General features: G+C 43.5%; 1 protein-coding gene across 1 annotated transcript; it reads right to left on the bottom strand.

Moving 5' to 3' along the window:
• Nucleotides 1-687: 687 nt before the first annotated feature.
• LOC123045116 (protein LONGIFOLIA 1) lies at nucleotides 688-9,659 on the bottom strand. The gene is made up of 5 exons (XM_044468062.1): nucleotides 9,085-9,659; nucleotides 7,933-8,000; nucleotides 5,799-7,850; nucleotides 5,326-5,476; nucleotides 688-1,762 (listed from the first exon to the last, which is right to left on the bottom strand). The coding sequence occupies exons 1-5, from the start codon at nucleotides 9,230-9,232 to the stop codon at nucleotides 981-983; spliced, it is 3,201 nt and encodes a 1,066-aa protein (XP_044323997.1). The 5' UTR covers nucleotides 9,233-9,659; the 3' UTR covers nucleotides 688-980.
• Between the last annotated feature and the right edge of the window lie 6,479 nt (nucleotides 9,660-16,138).

The raw sequence follows: 16,138 nt of genomic DNA, 5'->3' as shown, positions 1-16,138 counted from the left end.
AGCAGCCCCGGCAGGCATGCCGGGGGGAATATTGGCTTCATCCTAGGGGCGGCCTCGACCTGACCGAGCTCGCCTGCTCGGCAAGGGAGGCTTTCCCTTAGTGATATCCAATTGCTTTGGCTTGTCTTGATCTTCTTGATCCTTCTTTTGGTCTCTCAAAGAGCTATTTCTCTGGCTTGGCCTTGACTTGAATGCTTGGTGTTGTTTGCTCCCTTGCTGCAGGGTCGGAGGTTCGCTGTCCGTGCACAAGTTAGGGGAAACATACACCCATGTTTGTGTACCCCGACACGCGCTACTGCTAAACTCGAATAGCAGTAGCGGTGGGGACACGCGCTACTGCTAAACGTTAGCTGTAGCGTCGTAGCAGTAGCACGGTCACTCGCACTACTGCTATGTGTTAAACCCGTGCTACTGTTCACCCGAGCTCATGTGAGACAGCACTTTCATAGAAAATGCCCACAATTCTGAATTCTGATGATATATTTGACAAGAATTTAGATTATTATAACGTGAGAGTTTGGATTAATGAAACTTGTGGTAGGTGCAAAGGGTTTTGAACTGGAAATGTACCACCGTGAAGTCCCAAATGTATTTGAGAAAATATGTACAGAGATGATCAATGTGGGCTTTTGTGTGTACAGCAAACATTTGATGACACGTTTCCTCAGCCTCCGCATACAGTTATAATTGTCATTCTTAGTCCGGGTGATTCTCATATGCACCCGTTTATACACTATTTCAAATTACGAAATCCATGCGATTATTTGAGTTCAGAATCACACACAATTAAATTCCAGAGAGAAAGGCCGTCTGGTTTAAAAACAACTATATACTCCGTATAAGTTAACATTTGGAATAACAAGGCAGGTGTCCGAAACATGCACTCCTACTTGAGGTTTCTGCATCGCCCACACTCAATCCTCACGCAGCGCCTATTTACCTCCTCTCTTGAGACAAGCCAAATCTTGAGACAAGTTAAGTCAAGCGAAGAGGCGCCTCCTGCCGCGCCTGCCAGCCCTTGCCTGTGGCCCGTCGGCAGCCTCGCCACGAACCACCTCGTCGACGAGCTCCTTGAATATTGACCTCTCGATCTCCAGTATCATCCCGGGGAGCTGCTGCTGGCCGAAGCTCGTCGTCCACCCTTCCAGCCTGTGCAGGATCTCTGCGTCAGGTATCACACTGCTGCTCTTCTCCTGGCACATCCGTGATCTCTCCGTCTTGAGGTACTCGATCTCTGAGCAGATGGCCTTCACCAGCTGCTGACCGCTGGACACCTCCCTCGCTCCGGTGAGCGAGCTAGTCGCATGGACCGAGGTTTCTTTCTCAAACTTGTCGAGGAGGAGCATGTTCACGGCGTCGAACATTAGCTTCCGGTGAGCTCTCTTGGGGTCGTCGGACCTTCTGCTTTGATGGACGCCCTCAGGTTTGGAGGTCCATCCGGACTTGCGTTGCTCCAGCACGAGGAACAAGTCAGGATTGATGGGGTAGCCGGAGGCGTGGAGCTGGATTTGCGACAGGCCCGTACCCAGGTCTTTCATCAGAAGGCCCGAGGCCAGTAGGATCTCCGACACATAGCGGTGGTCCGGAATTTGTGTCTCACACAAGAAAGCAATGTGATCCACAGGAGGGGCCTCATCGTCATCCTTGCTTACAGTCAATTGCTGGAGCTTCTCAAGAAGGCTCGCTACATTTGCGAGCTTGTTCTTCTCGGACTGAGCAGTGAGCTTTGTTGACTTTGCATCTGATGGATGCCACTGATCATCTGAGAGTTCCAAGGAAAAAGGAATTAGCCACTGGAAAGCACCCAATATCCACCAGTCTATATATGCCAGTACACTATCAATCCATAGCCATCCAGGTCAAAAGATGCCACTATGTAAACATGAAGTTCTATCTGTGGACCAAAGGTACTATCGCTGTGCAAAACAACTGTCCGTTGCACATATACATCCAACAAGCATGATAGTGAGTAAACATCACGAGATTCATGATCCTCCGGTCCAGGGAAATTGAAATGTCGAAGCGGGAAGTAAAGTGAACAACTTTTAAGATCTTTCCATTTAACGCTAACAAAAGTCGAGTTTTCTATTTATTCCAGTTTATGAGACCCGCTTCAGTACAACCCCCCTCACAAAACGTATAAAGGGTAATATGGACTTTTGACACATCCTATTTATTTTTGTATGTACAATGGGTCACCCGCCGTACGAAGATACGAGACAAAGCTTCTGGGCCGGCCCATTAAGTCACATCTATCAGTTTTGTACGTAGGGAAATAACGAAAAAAAGGAAAACCCACCAGGAATCGAACACAGATCCTTGCTCTCTTTGTTCGGGTGCATACCACACGACCTAGCGGCTGCTTTTGATTTCCTACAGCGCGTAATATATAAGGACAAATAAAACGCATATATATATATAAACATTTCTGATAAAAAATGAAAGTTTTCTTGAAAAAAAAGTGAACAACTTGGTAATGCCGAATATATATTGGAAAGAAAATAATTTATAAAAATCTAAACTTTTTTGAAAAAATTGAACATTTTTGGAAAATTTTGTAGAATTTTCGGGATTGCTTAAATTTCTTTAAAAAATGTGGACTGTTCATAAAATAAAAATAAATTTTAAAAAATCAAAATTATAAAAAACACGACAATGTTTCAAAAACAAGAATTTTACAAAGAACACAAACATTTTATAAAACTTTGACCAAATTTAGAAAAGTCAAACATTTTCTGGATGTGTGTGCTTTTTTGGATGCGGGAACATTTTTCCAAATACTGATTTTATAATTTGAGAATGTTTTTTGACAATAGAACAATTTTATAAACTTCTGATCTTTTTAAATCACGAAATTTTTAATATTCCTGAAAAAAAATTAAATGAATAAAATATGAAAATACGAGCATTTTTTGAAATTTGAACAGAATTTTAATAACATGAATATTTTTTTGCAACGTGAACAATTTGTAAAATTGCAAACTGATTTAGAAATTTCCAACATGCGCCAGACGGGCGCGATACTGTCGCCTAGTTGGACCGAGGCCTAAACGTTTTTTTCCTCCTATTTTTTTATTCTTCTCTTTTTCCATTAATTCATTTGTCTCCCTTTTTAACTTTATAATTCTTTTTGAAATATATAAATATTTTTTGGAATACCAAAATAACCGTTTTAAGCAAATGTTTTAAATTATGGTTCTAAATTCTTTTTTCATAAATAAAATTTTCCATGAGCTTATATAAGCAATTCAAGACACCATGCCAAGTTGTTTGAGTTTTCGACAACTTCTACATTTTCTAGAGTTTTCTGCGCAAAAAAAATGGCAGATAAATGGCTGGACATGACGCAGCTTGCATATTGTGTCAGAAATCGTTCAAACCTGCCATGCATGCCTATCATGGGCATGCCCACCTGCTAGCAAAAGTTGAGATCATTTCATGCATGTACAAAAATAGACCATGTTCAACGAAGGTGTTTGCGTATGCTAGAAGAGTCCATTTGAGAGCGTTTTTTTTCTTGCATCCATCAAATGATCCCAAATTTTCCTTGAGCTTATGTGACCAATTCAAGGTACCATGCCAAGTTGTTTGATTTTTCGATAATTCTTGCGTTTTCTGAAGTTTTCTTGGTGAAAAATGTGAGATAAATGGCCGAACGTGACACAACATGCATACAATGTCGAAAGTAGTTCAAATCTGGCATGACTATCTATCATAGGAACGCCCACCTACTGGCAAAACTTGGTGTCATTTTAAGAATGTCCAAAACTAGACCATATTCAGCGGAGGGTGTACAGGAAGCGAGACTGCTTTGTCTGTGCACGTTATTTCTCGACATCCTTGAAATGGCTCCAAAAAAAATTCATATCCTTGTATGACCAATCTGAGGCACCATGCGTTGGTTTTCGACATTTTTTGTATTTTCTGGTGTCTTCTCGGTGAAAAATGGCCGATAAATGGCTGGACGTGACGCATCTTGCGTACTGTGTCGGAAATCCTTCAAACCTAGCAGGGATGCATACCATGGGCACGCCCATCTTTTGGAAAAAATGGGGTCATTTCATTTATGTACAAAATAGACCATGTTCAACATATGGTATCCAGAAGGTCCGTACGGGAGCATGTTTTTTCCAGCATCGTCAAATGAACCCAAATTTTTTGCATGAGCTTATATGACCAATTCAAGGCAAGATGCCAAGTTGTTTGAGTTTTTGACAATTCTTGAACTTTCTGTAGTTTTTTTGGTGAATAATGGCTGATAAATGGCCGGAGTGACACAACTTGCATACGGTGTCGAAAAACACAACTGGCCAGAAAATTCACAAACTTACATTTGCCACAAAAGCCAAAAAGAAAAGTGTTTAAGTTGTATTAAAAAATCTTTCAAAATGTTAGTTCTTAAGTTTGCACGGTCCTCATATCTCTTTGAAATTGTTCAAAATGTTGTTCCTAAAATGTTCAACATTTTGAACTAACATATCTCTTTAAAATTTTCAATTGTTCAAGTTTGTCAACATTGTTTATGCTTTTTTAGAAAAATGATATTTTCAAAATGTGTTCAAGTTGTTCACAAAATTGTTGTATTTTCAAACATTATTTGATTATTAAAAAATATTCAGAATTCCAACAAATGTTCGAAAAAATTGGAAATGTGTCTGGATTCTACATTGGTGTTACCTATGTCTGGGATTTTTAGGCTAGATGAAGTCCACATTTGTAAGGCCGGTTGCTATTCCCTATGCCTGAATTAATAGCCAATTTGTTAATCGATGAAAACTAATTTCAAGTTGTCAAGAGAAAGTTGCCCTCTGATTGGGCCATGGCCCATGCGCCATGCAAATATGCATGTGGTGCAGCAATGCATGCGGGAGCGTTGATGGATGCGAGGAGGTTTGACAATTAATTTACGGTAGTTAAAACCATTCAATCCTGCTCACTAATTGGGCAGATTCAAAACAAAAAGTTCGGTCCTTATGTGCCTTGGTTTTGGCAATACTGTGGGTAGGCACAATAAATCCGGACAACATAATTCTTAAGAGTATACGCTTCAAATTTTTCATAGACACTAATCATCTGAACCGGTGAGCCACTCACCCTCATGTGCAAGAGGTCCATGGATCGATTCCTATTAAGTGCATGTACTTACTTTATGAATTTTTACCTCCCGTTAACAGCCGCACTCTCTACAACTAATGGGCCGGCCCAGTAGGCGTATGGCATATACACTTCGGTTGATGTGTTTAGGGGGGTTGTACCGAAGCGGAAGTGCCAGTTTATATGATCAAGAAACAAAGTTAGCAAAGCTGGCGAACTAGCTGATCTTACCAACATTAGGTGAATTTGAGGTCTTGCTGGTACGGAACAAATTCTCCTGGTCAAATGAATAGTCCAAGACAGAGACTGGACTTGGCCGCTCAGGGACAGCTGCTGCGTGATCCATAGATGACAGGTCCTTGTTTGCATCATAAGAGGTTTTCTGAACAGATGAATACCATAATAATTAGAGAAGTGGCATGGGGCACTAGTAATATTTCAAGACTTCAGTATTAAAGCGGGCTGGTGTAGATCCTTTTTGCATCTTGCGGTTTTATGAAGATGAATTAGCAATTGTAATACTATCTTGTCGCAAAAAAATTATAATACTATCTTCACACCAATACAATTTTGAAATATACACCTTTCCTCGGAAAACAAATTCCCGAAAAGGGATAAACCTGGCCTCTGCATCATACGATGCACACAGCCAATACACCTTTTCTCGATGAATGGAAGGATAATTTGAAGAAGAAATAGCTCACCACTTTTTGTGGATTCCTTCCTAGTGGAGTTTGATTGCCTTGCTGGAAGCTCGATGCATTAACTTCTGCAGATCTGTCAGCACTTGTTACTTCTATGTCCAGCTCTGATACAACACTCATACTGCCATCCGACATTAAAGACATATCATCGCCTTGCTGGTTAAGACTTCTTGTCCTGCTCTTTGCAACATTATGATGGCCATCTTCACCTTGAGCAAGCTTTCTTCTAACTTTGCTTCTGGGTGATACTGTATCCAAGTGACTCTTATCCACAGATTGCCTTTGGTTCTTGTTAGCCTCAGGAGAAGGAATAGTCAGTCTAGACCTTCGCTCCATGTCGAGCTTTTTCTGTGGTAATCTGGGGCTAGTGGAGTTTTTATGCTTTAGCATTCCATTATTGTCTCTTGGTAACTGCTGTCTTCTGGATGAGCTCTCAGTCATCAACTGCGAACTAGACTTCTGTTTCCTGCTCATCACTTCATTTCTTCCATTTGGTCTCCTATCAGAAGCAGGCACCGTTGGACTAGATTTCAGACGTTGCTCAACAGCTGCCCTATTGATCTTTGGCATTTTCCTTTTATCAGTGCTATTGACTGTCCGCAGCTGCGGTAAATCTGAGAGCCCCCTCAATGGAACAACAGGAGAATCTGCGTCACCCAACAAGTCTGCAGAATTTGCAGGCTTCATGATCACAATAGGAGATTTAAAGAATTTTTCTTCAATGCTCTCTTCTTCTTCCATTGATGGCGATGGGGCCCCTTCAGATATCTGATTGGAGTTTGTGTTACAGCTCAGTCTCGGATTAGCATCAGTCACCTCTTGGTTATTGTAATCATCATCATATAACTTGAGCATTGATGCTTCCTCGCGTTTCTTGTTCTGCAACAGTCCTTTTGCTTGCATCGAGTCCAGGATCTGCTTAAGTGCCCTCAGGTCCTTGTTTGAGTGCTGAAAATCAAGGTCATTGAGTCGTTTCTCTATCTCACTGTAAACTGATGCAGCAGGTTGCTCTTTTCCATGAGCCCCCTTGGACCCTTTCGGCAATTTTCTGGGTAGCACGATCCTTTCCTGCTTCCAAGGTGCAGTTTCAGCTGGGAACTTAGAGTTAGGAACATTCCTGATTGTTGCATCCAGATTCCTGTGTTGCCTACGAGCAGGCTCATTATGCGAGGAGAGGCTCAAAGGGAGCAGTATATGTTCTTGCTTCCTCTCTTGAACTGATTTGGGTGCCTGTGGTGATATCACCTTTGTGTCGTTGGGCTCAGGCAACTCTTCCAAACCCATGAGTTTTGCAACGACACTTGGAAGACGCTTAGAGGCTGCTGGTTGTTCTTTCTGGATCTCTGCATTGGATTCTTTATCAGAACCAAAACTGATACTCCTTTCTGTGTCATTCATGTTCGGCTTCGGCCGCGAGTCCATTTCACGGATCCTAAGAGGGCCTTCCTTGATGTCCAGCGACAATCTTGGCATCTCCCTACGTTTTGATGCCGATTCCCTCCCGTCATATGAGAACCGAGGAGCATCGCAAGACAGCCTTGGTTGGTGGCCAGATTCAGATGGACTCCAAGAGGATTCCCTGAGCTTGGCCAGCACTCGGAGCGACTCATTGATGTCCATGGTTCCCTTGCTCTTTCCTTGGATATCACTGCTAGGGGACTCATCCAAGCATGTTGCTGGATCTCCACGGTTGTTTGCCACTGCTTCCATTGTGGAAGTTCTGGCTGACAAATCACGACTATCTCTGTAAATCGAATCCTTTACCAGATTTCTTATACCAAGAGTCGGGTGGCTGGATTGAGCTGAGGGCGTGTTGGTGAGGGTATCATCCAGGAGGTAGTCCGGTCCATTGTCACTCTCAGGCGAGCTCTTGAGCCTCGGCGAGCACTTGAATGGTTTCTCCGGAAATAGCATTCGATCAGTTGAGGATAGGTCCTGTTGTGTTGACCTATTGCCATCAAGGGAGGAAAACGATGAACATGATGATGATGAGGTCTCCATTGTTGACGTTGCTCTTTGATTTTCGATCCAGCTTTTACTGAAGTTCTTGTCCTGAATACAGATTGCAGCAAGTCAGTCAAATTGTGAAAGGCTGGAAGCCTGTTGAAGGAGTACATTGACAAGTGAGACTCACGAGAACAATCTGGGGTCCGTATCTGGTGCGCTCTTCCCCTACGCTCGGGCTGCTTGACAGTGCATTGCCTGTTTTAGTAAGTGAAACATTTTTGGTGAGCCAGCCTAAACAAATGCATTGAATCCTCAAAAAGGAAAAGGGGGAAATATATTGCTTCTTATGGAAAAAATACATGGCCCGAGCAAGAGGAAAAGTTGATCAATACTGTTGCATTATAAAAGAAGAGAAACAAAAATGTCATTGTCATTGTTGTCCAAATATACACTACACTTTTCTAGGAACTAACACCAAAGAAGAAGAAATTGTCAGTGTCATTCGTTGTCCAAATATAAACTTTTTTTGTGAAAAGAATCCTCTACCAATTTGTGAAAAGAAATTTTCATTGTTGTCAACATTTAGAGATGGGTGTGGCTAGGTCTCACTCGACTATAACCAAGTCTTAATCAAGTGATATAGTAGTATAAGAAGAAGAAAGAAAAAACTGAAGAATTTTTTTTTTGTGCGAATCTCCATGCAAAATCAAAGGACTATAGCATCGAGTGAGACATAACGAAGTCTCAGTCAAGTGAGACTTAGCAAAACTGTTTACGGATACTAGATTTTATTATCGGAAGCAGGGTCTAATCTGTCTGTCTGCATGACATAGTGACATATTTTGTCGGTCATCCGGGACCAATTTCCGGCTAATCAGCGCCGGTGCAGATAAAAAATATTACAATTCTGAACTAAAGGTTTCATTCAGAAATAAACGTCCCTATGCCTCCACCCTATATTGAAGTACGTAGTAGTAATTAAATTCCTGCATCTGGGTGGCTCGCCCAAAAAAGGGGAAAAAGGCTACAGTAGATCTCAACAATCGCCAGCAGCACCTAGCGATTCAATGTGGAAAGAAAGAAGGCCGAAAAAACTGGAGCATGTGGTGAGACCATACTAAAGCAGAGCCCTGATCTATCTATCTTCCAAAAGCAGAGCCGTGATCTATCATATCATATTCTTATCACGGTGGCATACGAACATTAACGTAATTGCTTCAAGGAATTGGTGAGGCAGAATGAATCCATGCATGTTTGGAGCAAGCAAGCAGAAGCAGAAGCAGGTGCGGCGAGAAGAAAAGAAGGAAGGAAGGAAGGAAGGAGAGGATGGCAACCTAACCTGGGGGGAGAAGCCTCTTGTGGGAGTGGTGGGCGGCGATGGGGTAGCGGCGGTCGAAGGCCTGCAGGATCCCGGTGACGCAGCCGATCTGGCGGTGCAGGTCCGGCCGCCTGTCCTCTCCCAGCGCCTGCAGGTACTTGGCCGGCATCGCCTCCTCCCCTCTTCCAAATCCCCAAAATGCAGGGAGGAAGAGGGGTAGCAAAGCAAACCGACCGGCGGTCCTTGCTACCAGCTCAGCAGTGTGGTAGCTCAATCATGATCTTTTCTTGTAAGGAGGGGAGGCAGCCCAGAGGGGCAGAAGGAGATGTTGTGAGCGTGAGGGGCATGGCCGCCCTCACAGCTCTGGGACTCGAGGTAGCTGATGGAGGGTGGTCGCCTTGTTGTTGCTGCTCCGCTCCTCTATCTCTATGGCTGGGAATGGGACTGTGAGTGGGAGTCGCTACGCGGAGCGCTAGTAGTTGTACAAGGAAGGAAGAAGAGTTGCGAGGATGAGAATGGGGAGGAGGAGGAGGGGCTGGAGAGAAGAGAAGAAGGCCATTGTTAACCCGGTCGTTTTACCAGAATGTAATGTGAGTACCACTGTCCTGTTAAATGCAGTTAAGGAGGACTGACGTACATGTATACTTGGTTACTAGTGTATTGGGACCTGGCATTCCGTTCCAGGCAGTGCATAAACTAAACTAAATTAAACTACCTAACTAACTATTAGGAGATGTGGCCTCTAGCTGGAGGAGATGTGGGTGGGCACGGGGCGGGGGGTTCCTTGTTCTCTTTCTCAGCATCCCATGTGCCGCTCCAAGGTCCTACCCACCATCACCATGAGAGATAGAGAGATGCTTGTCCACTTGTCCATCTCCTCTCTCTCTCTCTTTATGTGTATGTGTATGTGTATGTGTATGTGTATGTGTATGTGTGTGTGAGAGGGAGTCAACATCAGTTTGTCATTTTGCAAGTGCCCATGGCCATGGAGGAAGTGAAGAGTTTGTCGTTGGGTTGGGTAAAAACGTGTCTGCTTCCTAACCGAGTAGGACTACTCGTCAGTTGGGTTGGGTGAGGAAGAAGAAGACGATGCTAAATCTGACAGCGTCTTCTTGTAACCATTAGATGTGCTTTGTCGAAAAATTAGTGGAAATGATCCATCTGCCCTGGTGCGTCTTCGGGTCAAGGACGCATTCAATGTGAGTGCCAGGGCAGGGCAGGGCAGGGCCAACTAACAACACCGCATTCATGGTGTGGATCCGTGCGTCATGAGAAAACCAGCAGCAATTCTTGGCGTTGAAGCATGCATTGCACACTCTGCTAGGCTGCAGGCTGCAGGCTGCAGGCTGCAGGCAAGTGATACATCTCTATGTCTGTCACACACCATTTCTTCTCCTTTTAATCTGCATCCCTCTTTTTTCCTTCTCCTTTTATTATCCTTTCTTTCTTTTTTTCCTTCAAAGAGATTCAGACCGCTTCTTTTCATTTGGTTCAGACTCAGACTCAGACTCAGACTGTTGAGCAAGTTGCAGCAAGCTGAATAAATTAAGGGACGGATGACAGGCCGAATCAAATGATCAAAGTACCCTCCCCACATACTATTACTAGTTATTGGCATTTTTGGTTTTGCGAACTGTTTCAACTGTGGATGACTAGCAGCAGCATTTGGTCCACATTTGCGTCAAAGGATTCACCTAGCACAAAGAACTGATAAGCATGGAAATCTGGACTACTACTCCCTCCGATCCATCCTCTATCGGAGGGAGTAGTATTTATCTGTAGAAAAATATAACAAATACTTCCTATGTTCTTGTTTATGTTTTAGACACTTCTACATAAATCTTTAAAACGTCTTATGTTCATGAACAAAGCATGTCTAGCGGACACGGTGTTTTTGGTCGAAAAGGCCACTCTAGCAGAGTTGGCATCCGGTCCCGGATCGTCATAATTTATGGTGGGCGCTCTATATTGAATCTGCGAACCTTCATATTTGGAAGTTACGGGGCGTTGGTTTGGAGAGGGCGCCATCTACCACCAGCTCGCACAGGAGGCTAGTTTCACCTCCCTTCTCAACCTCCCGCGCATCCCATCCTCTCTCTGCCAATGGAACAGATGCCCATGGCATTGGGAGTCGTGCCAATTTATGGCGGCTGCCATGTGGCAACTGCTCGTGGTCGTTGGCGTCACGTTTACTGTCACATTTTCCCGCCGTCCGCCACGTTTTTGTGCCGCCCGCCACCCATAGTTGTAAAATGGTCGTCGCCGTGTCCAAATACCTCACCTCCACTCACCAACCACATTTTCCCGCCACCCACAACCTCCATTTTCCTCACCTCCACCCTCAACCCCACTTCACTCCCACCATGTCGCTTCCCCTGCGGTGGGACTCGGTGCCGCTCTTCACGGAGGAGCAAATGATGGAGGAGCAAGCGGAGGAGGAGGATCATCATTATGCGCTGGAGGGCGCAATGCGGATCCTGCCTGCGATGAGTGTCCGGATTGGAATCGCTAAATACACTCCATTTAGTAGAATATCCAGCACGACTACGTGCAGATCCCATATGAGAAGGAGGAGAGGGCTCGCCCAAGCAGCTCAATCGGCCATCACATGCTCACTGTCACCTCATTGTTAAGGAGGCATAGGATGAGCGCAACACCACCTACGCCTAGGCCATCCGCCTCAGTGAAATCTTCAAGCACACCACCGCAGGGCAGGCATTAAAGGCCAAGAGGGGCCGAAGTGTGGTTCCAAATGGCACATTTGACATGGGGAAGGTGACATTCACCAAGATAAATCACGCCATGTTGGGTCTTACACCGCTTGAAACTGTCATCCCCGACCTCGACGACGACAGGAAGAAATGGAACAAAGAAGAGGTTACTAGACTGTCACACGGTTGTGCCTAGACGACGAGTGGACTCATGACATATGCACATGGTGGGGAGCAACTATGATTCTCCCAAGACATAAAAAATCCTCCATGTTTGACATCAACTTTGTAACAGCTTCGTAATGTAATGTAATCTTAAATTTAGTGTTTTAGTCCCTCAAATGGGTCTGTGAGTATTGAGTTGATGCAACAACAAAAAGATATGGAGGCCGCATTATGGTGACGGTGTTTGCGCACAGCTGCCGCAACCTCCAAATGCATATGTAGCACGCTCCATATCCCATATGAGGATCGCACCTATAGTGACTCTGCTAGAGTTGCTCTTACACATGTAGGAATTTATCCAGTGCACCCACCTTGTGGTGCTATGGATGCATTGGATGTTGTAACACATTTTAAAATGTTTCAACAAATCTAAACAAAAAAAGTCTAGCAGGTTGACAGAACATTAATATATGTTGTCACCAAATTTCATATCAAAACTCGAAACATTGCTCGAGATAAAAAATGACAAATATGACATCAATGTAATAATGGGTCAAAATAAAGCCCAGCCTATGCTATGTAGTACTCCCTCCGTCCCGAATTACATGTCGTAAAAATGGATAAAAATGGATGTGACTAGAACTAAAATACGTCTATATACATTCATTTCTGCGACAAGTAATTCCTGCTAGAGGGAGTACTTTCAGTGTTGAATTTGTCATTTTTGTTTTCTAAACTATGTTTGGAATATCGGTTTCAGTGTGCTAATTTGTTTTCAGAAGTTTTTGAATATTTTAAAATGTGCTACTGGAGTTCGGTGCACCGGATATTCCCCGTGGAGTATACATGCAGTATGGAGTGGTACTAGGATCTGGGTACAGAGGTGTCTTGTCAGTTACCTACCTGTATTTGTGTCTTGTAACTAACTGCTCTTTTTGGCGCCGTTTACAGTTAGGATATTTATTAGGTTTTGATAGCAATCAAAACTTCCGGACCACAGTTTAATTCTGCTGTTAGGTGAGGGGTTATTTTGACAGTGTACCAGATTATCCGAAAGAGGCAGACTAACTTTTCCTGAACTGTTCTGGGCAATAATAATAATAGCTCATTGATGCTAGCATGATTCAGTCTAAGATGATAATATTCTAATCATTTAAAATCACTGATGAGCATCTAGGGTTGAGAGAGATACCTCATCCATATTCATCAATTCCATGGAGGACCCCTTCACAGCTCCTAACTGATACAAAGCCGTAATGTGTTTTGCAATCAGAATTACTATTGTGCTGTATTCATTAACAGTATATAATTAAAGTAATGTTTTGCAGGTGAACAGAAGAACACACCTTTAAGTATGTGGTAGCACCAAACACATGACCGCCCTGGACAGACACACTCACCATTCACCAACCTGCAATTGTTTAGAAACCTGTAACAGCTGGTACAGTAAGGCAAATTTGATTATGGAAGGGGTACTGCTTGCTTAGCTGCACGGAGTAAAAAAAGATAGTGGGTAAGAAATCATGCTAGCAGTAGGCAAGATCTGATGCTTGTCCTCATCTTTAACTTTGTATTGCTTTCTGGGGCAGGAATCATGATGTGGCATTCATTTGATTGATTCCTTGTTAGAGCATCTCCAATAGCTTGTCTATATGGATGTCTATACTTGTTTTCCATGACGTGAGCCCAAAACAGGCGTCCAACAGCTTGTCTATATGGTTGTCCAAATATACACATCCTCTAAATCGACCTCGACAATGTCCACGCCTGGACAATGTGAATACGTTGTCTAAACTCAGCTGTAGTCATGATTTTTTTCTCTCCCCAGCAACGGCCCACCTGTCATGGTCCCTGTATATAGACGTTCTGACGCAAAACTGGATATGTATATGAGGGAATCTTTTTAGACCATTGTCTATATGAATATATAGATGCTCTTATAAAGCTGAAAAGAGCCTTACTTCTAGCTGGTAGATACAGTACCATTATTCTTCAACTCACTGCAACATTTGCAAGGTCAGATGCACACTGCACGCCTGTCAATTCTGCTCCATTCAAATGTTGGGCTGGGACCTCACGATCATTGACCCTGCCATGATCATTGGCTTATTCACCACAGCGTGATAATTATTATAAGTACAAGGGTAATGGTGAGTAATCACTATCAGAGGGGTGAGATTTTATTTATTTATTTATTTTTGCAGAATGTAGAGATATATGATTATGAGTTAGATTTGGACATGGCCTGATAATAAGAGAAGAAGCAAAAAGGCAGGGAGAATTGCAACTGCACCACATGGGGGGGGGGGGGGGGGGGGGGGAAGTTAGCAGCAATAGCAATGGCAACTAGTACCAGCAAAGTTATCCAGGACAAGAGCCATGTCTACCCCCACCAATAAGCCCCATCCCCAAAGTACAGTAATAAGCAAGCATGTTGGAACTTGGAAGAAACAAGACTTGTCTGCACAAGCAAGGCTGGCACGATGCTCCTTAGTTTTTTTTTTCTTTCTTTCTCAGCAATCAGAAGCTTCCCCACCCACAGCCACATGACCCATGTGAGCCCTATGAAGACCAGATCAGCAGTGTGTTGTGCACCGCATCCGCACCCGCATGGTAGGTCAGGTCTCCTCATCCTTTGATTGAGAGATTCCATGAGCAAACTAACCAACAAGCACGCAAGCAAATCTTGGGTTGTGAGACCAGTCAAAAACAGCATGGTCTCTAATTATCTAAGGTGTTTAATATTGGACCCATCAAGAGTGCAATCTTGAGCGCACATGGAACGGAAGCCAACGCATTTGGCTAGATAAATTAGTAACATTTGAGCGAGCTGCTAATTAAGATGGATGCATCGAGATTGCGGCAATACCGTTAGAACAGAACAGGAGATTTGTTTGTTTAATCATCGGCGGAATCAAGAATCAGCGGCCGCAATTTATACTCCTTGATTGTTGAAATTACTAATACTACTCCCTCCGTCCTAAAATAAGTGTCTCAACCTTAGTACAACTTTGTACTACATTTAGTACAAAGTTAAGACATTTATTTTGGAACGGAGGAGCTACTTATTGTTTTGTAGATACTTCTTCAGACTTGGATGGCTTCACTTTTGCATGTAGCAAAACCATGCACCCTACACAACGGCATGCTGGGTCAACTGACAAAATAATATACTCCCTCCGTCAGAAATTTGTTACCACTCAAACGGTGTGTTAAGCAGGAAACAAACCATCCGTCCATTTACAGTAGACGCACTTGGGTGAGTGGTGTTGGAGACAGAAAAGAAGGAAAGTTGCTGGGCAGAAAAAGCAAGATCTGCCTGCCTGCCTGCCTGATGAGAAGGGAAAGGGAGAGGGAAAGAGAAGCCCTCACGTGCTGCATGAGATGATGGGAACAATTAACCTCCTACAAGAGTCACTTCAAATCTACAGGTGCTTTGTGTATGCCATTCATCTCTGAAAATGATATGCTTGTCCAGAAAATGATGCATCACGTGCGCCTTCATCATGGCGGTCCATGGCTTGATGTTGCCATTGCTCTCAAAGTCTCAAGCAAACAAAGTTAACCATGCACATACGCTAATTTGATGATGCTTGATTTATGCATTTCACTGCAGCCCCAGAGACCAGAGTGCATGGGACCAGCCTAGCCTAGGGATCATCGTATACAAACTTACAAAGTACTCCCTCCGTTCCATAATATAAGAGTGGTTAGGAGTATGTACATAAATGGAGACAAAAGCTCTTCTATTTTTTAGAGAGAGAGACAGAGACAAAAGCTCCGCCATCATCACAACAGTGTGGCAGTTGAAGATTTCAGCTGTGAGCTTGCTTTCGTCGAGTACTTAGCATGCAACTTGTGACTCTGCAACCCGCACTTGACATCAAAGTCATAGGTCAGGATAAGCACTTCGGCACCAGTGCAAGCTGCATGTCATGTCATCACTTACCCCTCCTGCTCCATCCAAGACTACATACACATTCATTCATGCATCTTGGCAACAATGCCAGTTAGTTTCGCACAAGACCGCAAGGCACAATTATTACTAATCACATCTATTTAGACAAAACTGCCACCATATTGACAAAGAAAATATGCTCACAAAATGACAGCATTCGCGAGTGTAAGTGTCTTGCACGCAATGACACACGGTCATTTTCCAGATTTGGACATTTCATTACAAAACAGCAAGACAAATG

The sequence above is a fragment of the Triticum aestivum genome, chromosome 2B (genome assembly GCF_018294505.1).
Source record: "Triticum aestivum cultivar Chinese Spring chromosome 2B, IWGSC CS RefSeq v2.1, whole genome shotgun sequence".
Lineage (NCBI taxonomy): Eukaryota > Viridiplantae > Streptophyta > Magnoliopsida > Poales > Poaceae > Triticum > Triticum aestivum.
Note: the sequence above shows the minus strand (reverse complement) of the source record. Positions and strands in the feature narration are given on the sequence as shown.

Coding starts and splice junctions, on each gene's coding strand:
- LOC123045116 (XM_044468062.1), bottom strand. CDS start 9,232: ATGCCGGCCAAGTACCTGCAGGCGCTGGGAGAGGACAGGCGGCCGGAC. Junction 8,001..9,084: donor CAAGAGGCTTCTCCCCCCAG/GTTAGGTTGCCA, acceptor TTACTAAAACAG/GCAATGCACTGTCAAGCAGC. Junction 1,763..5,325: donor CTCAAATTCACCTAATGTTG/GTAAGATCAGCT, acceptor TGGAACTCTCAG/ATGATCAGTGGCATCCATCA.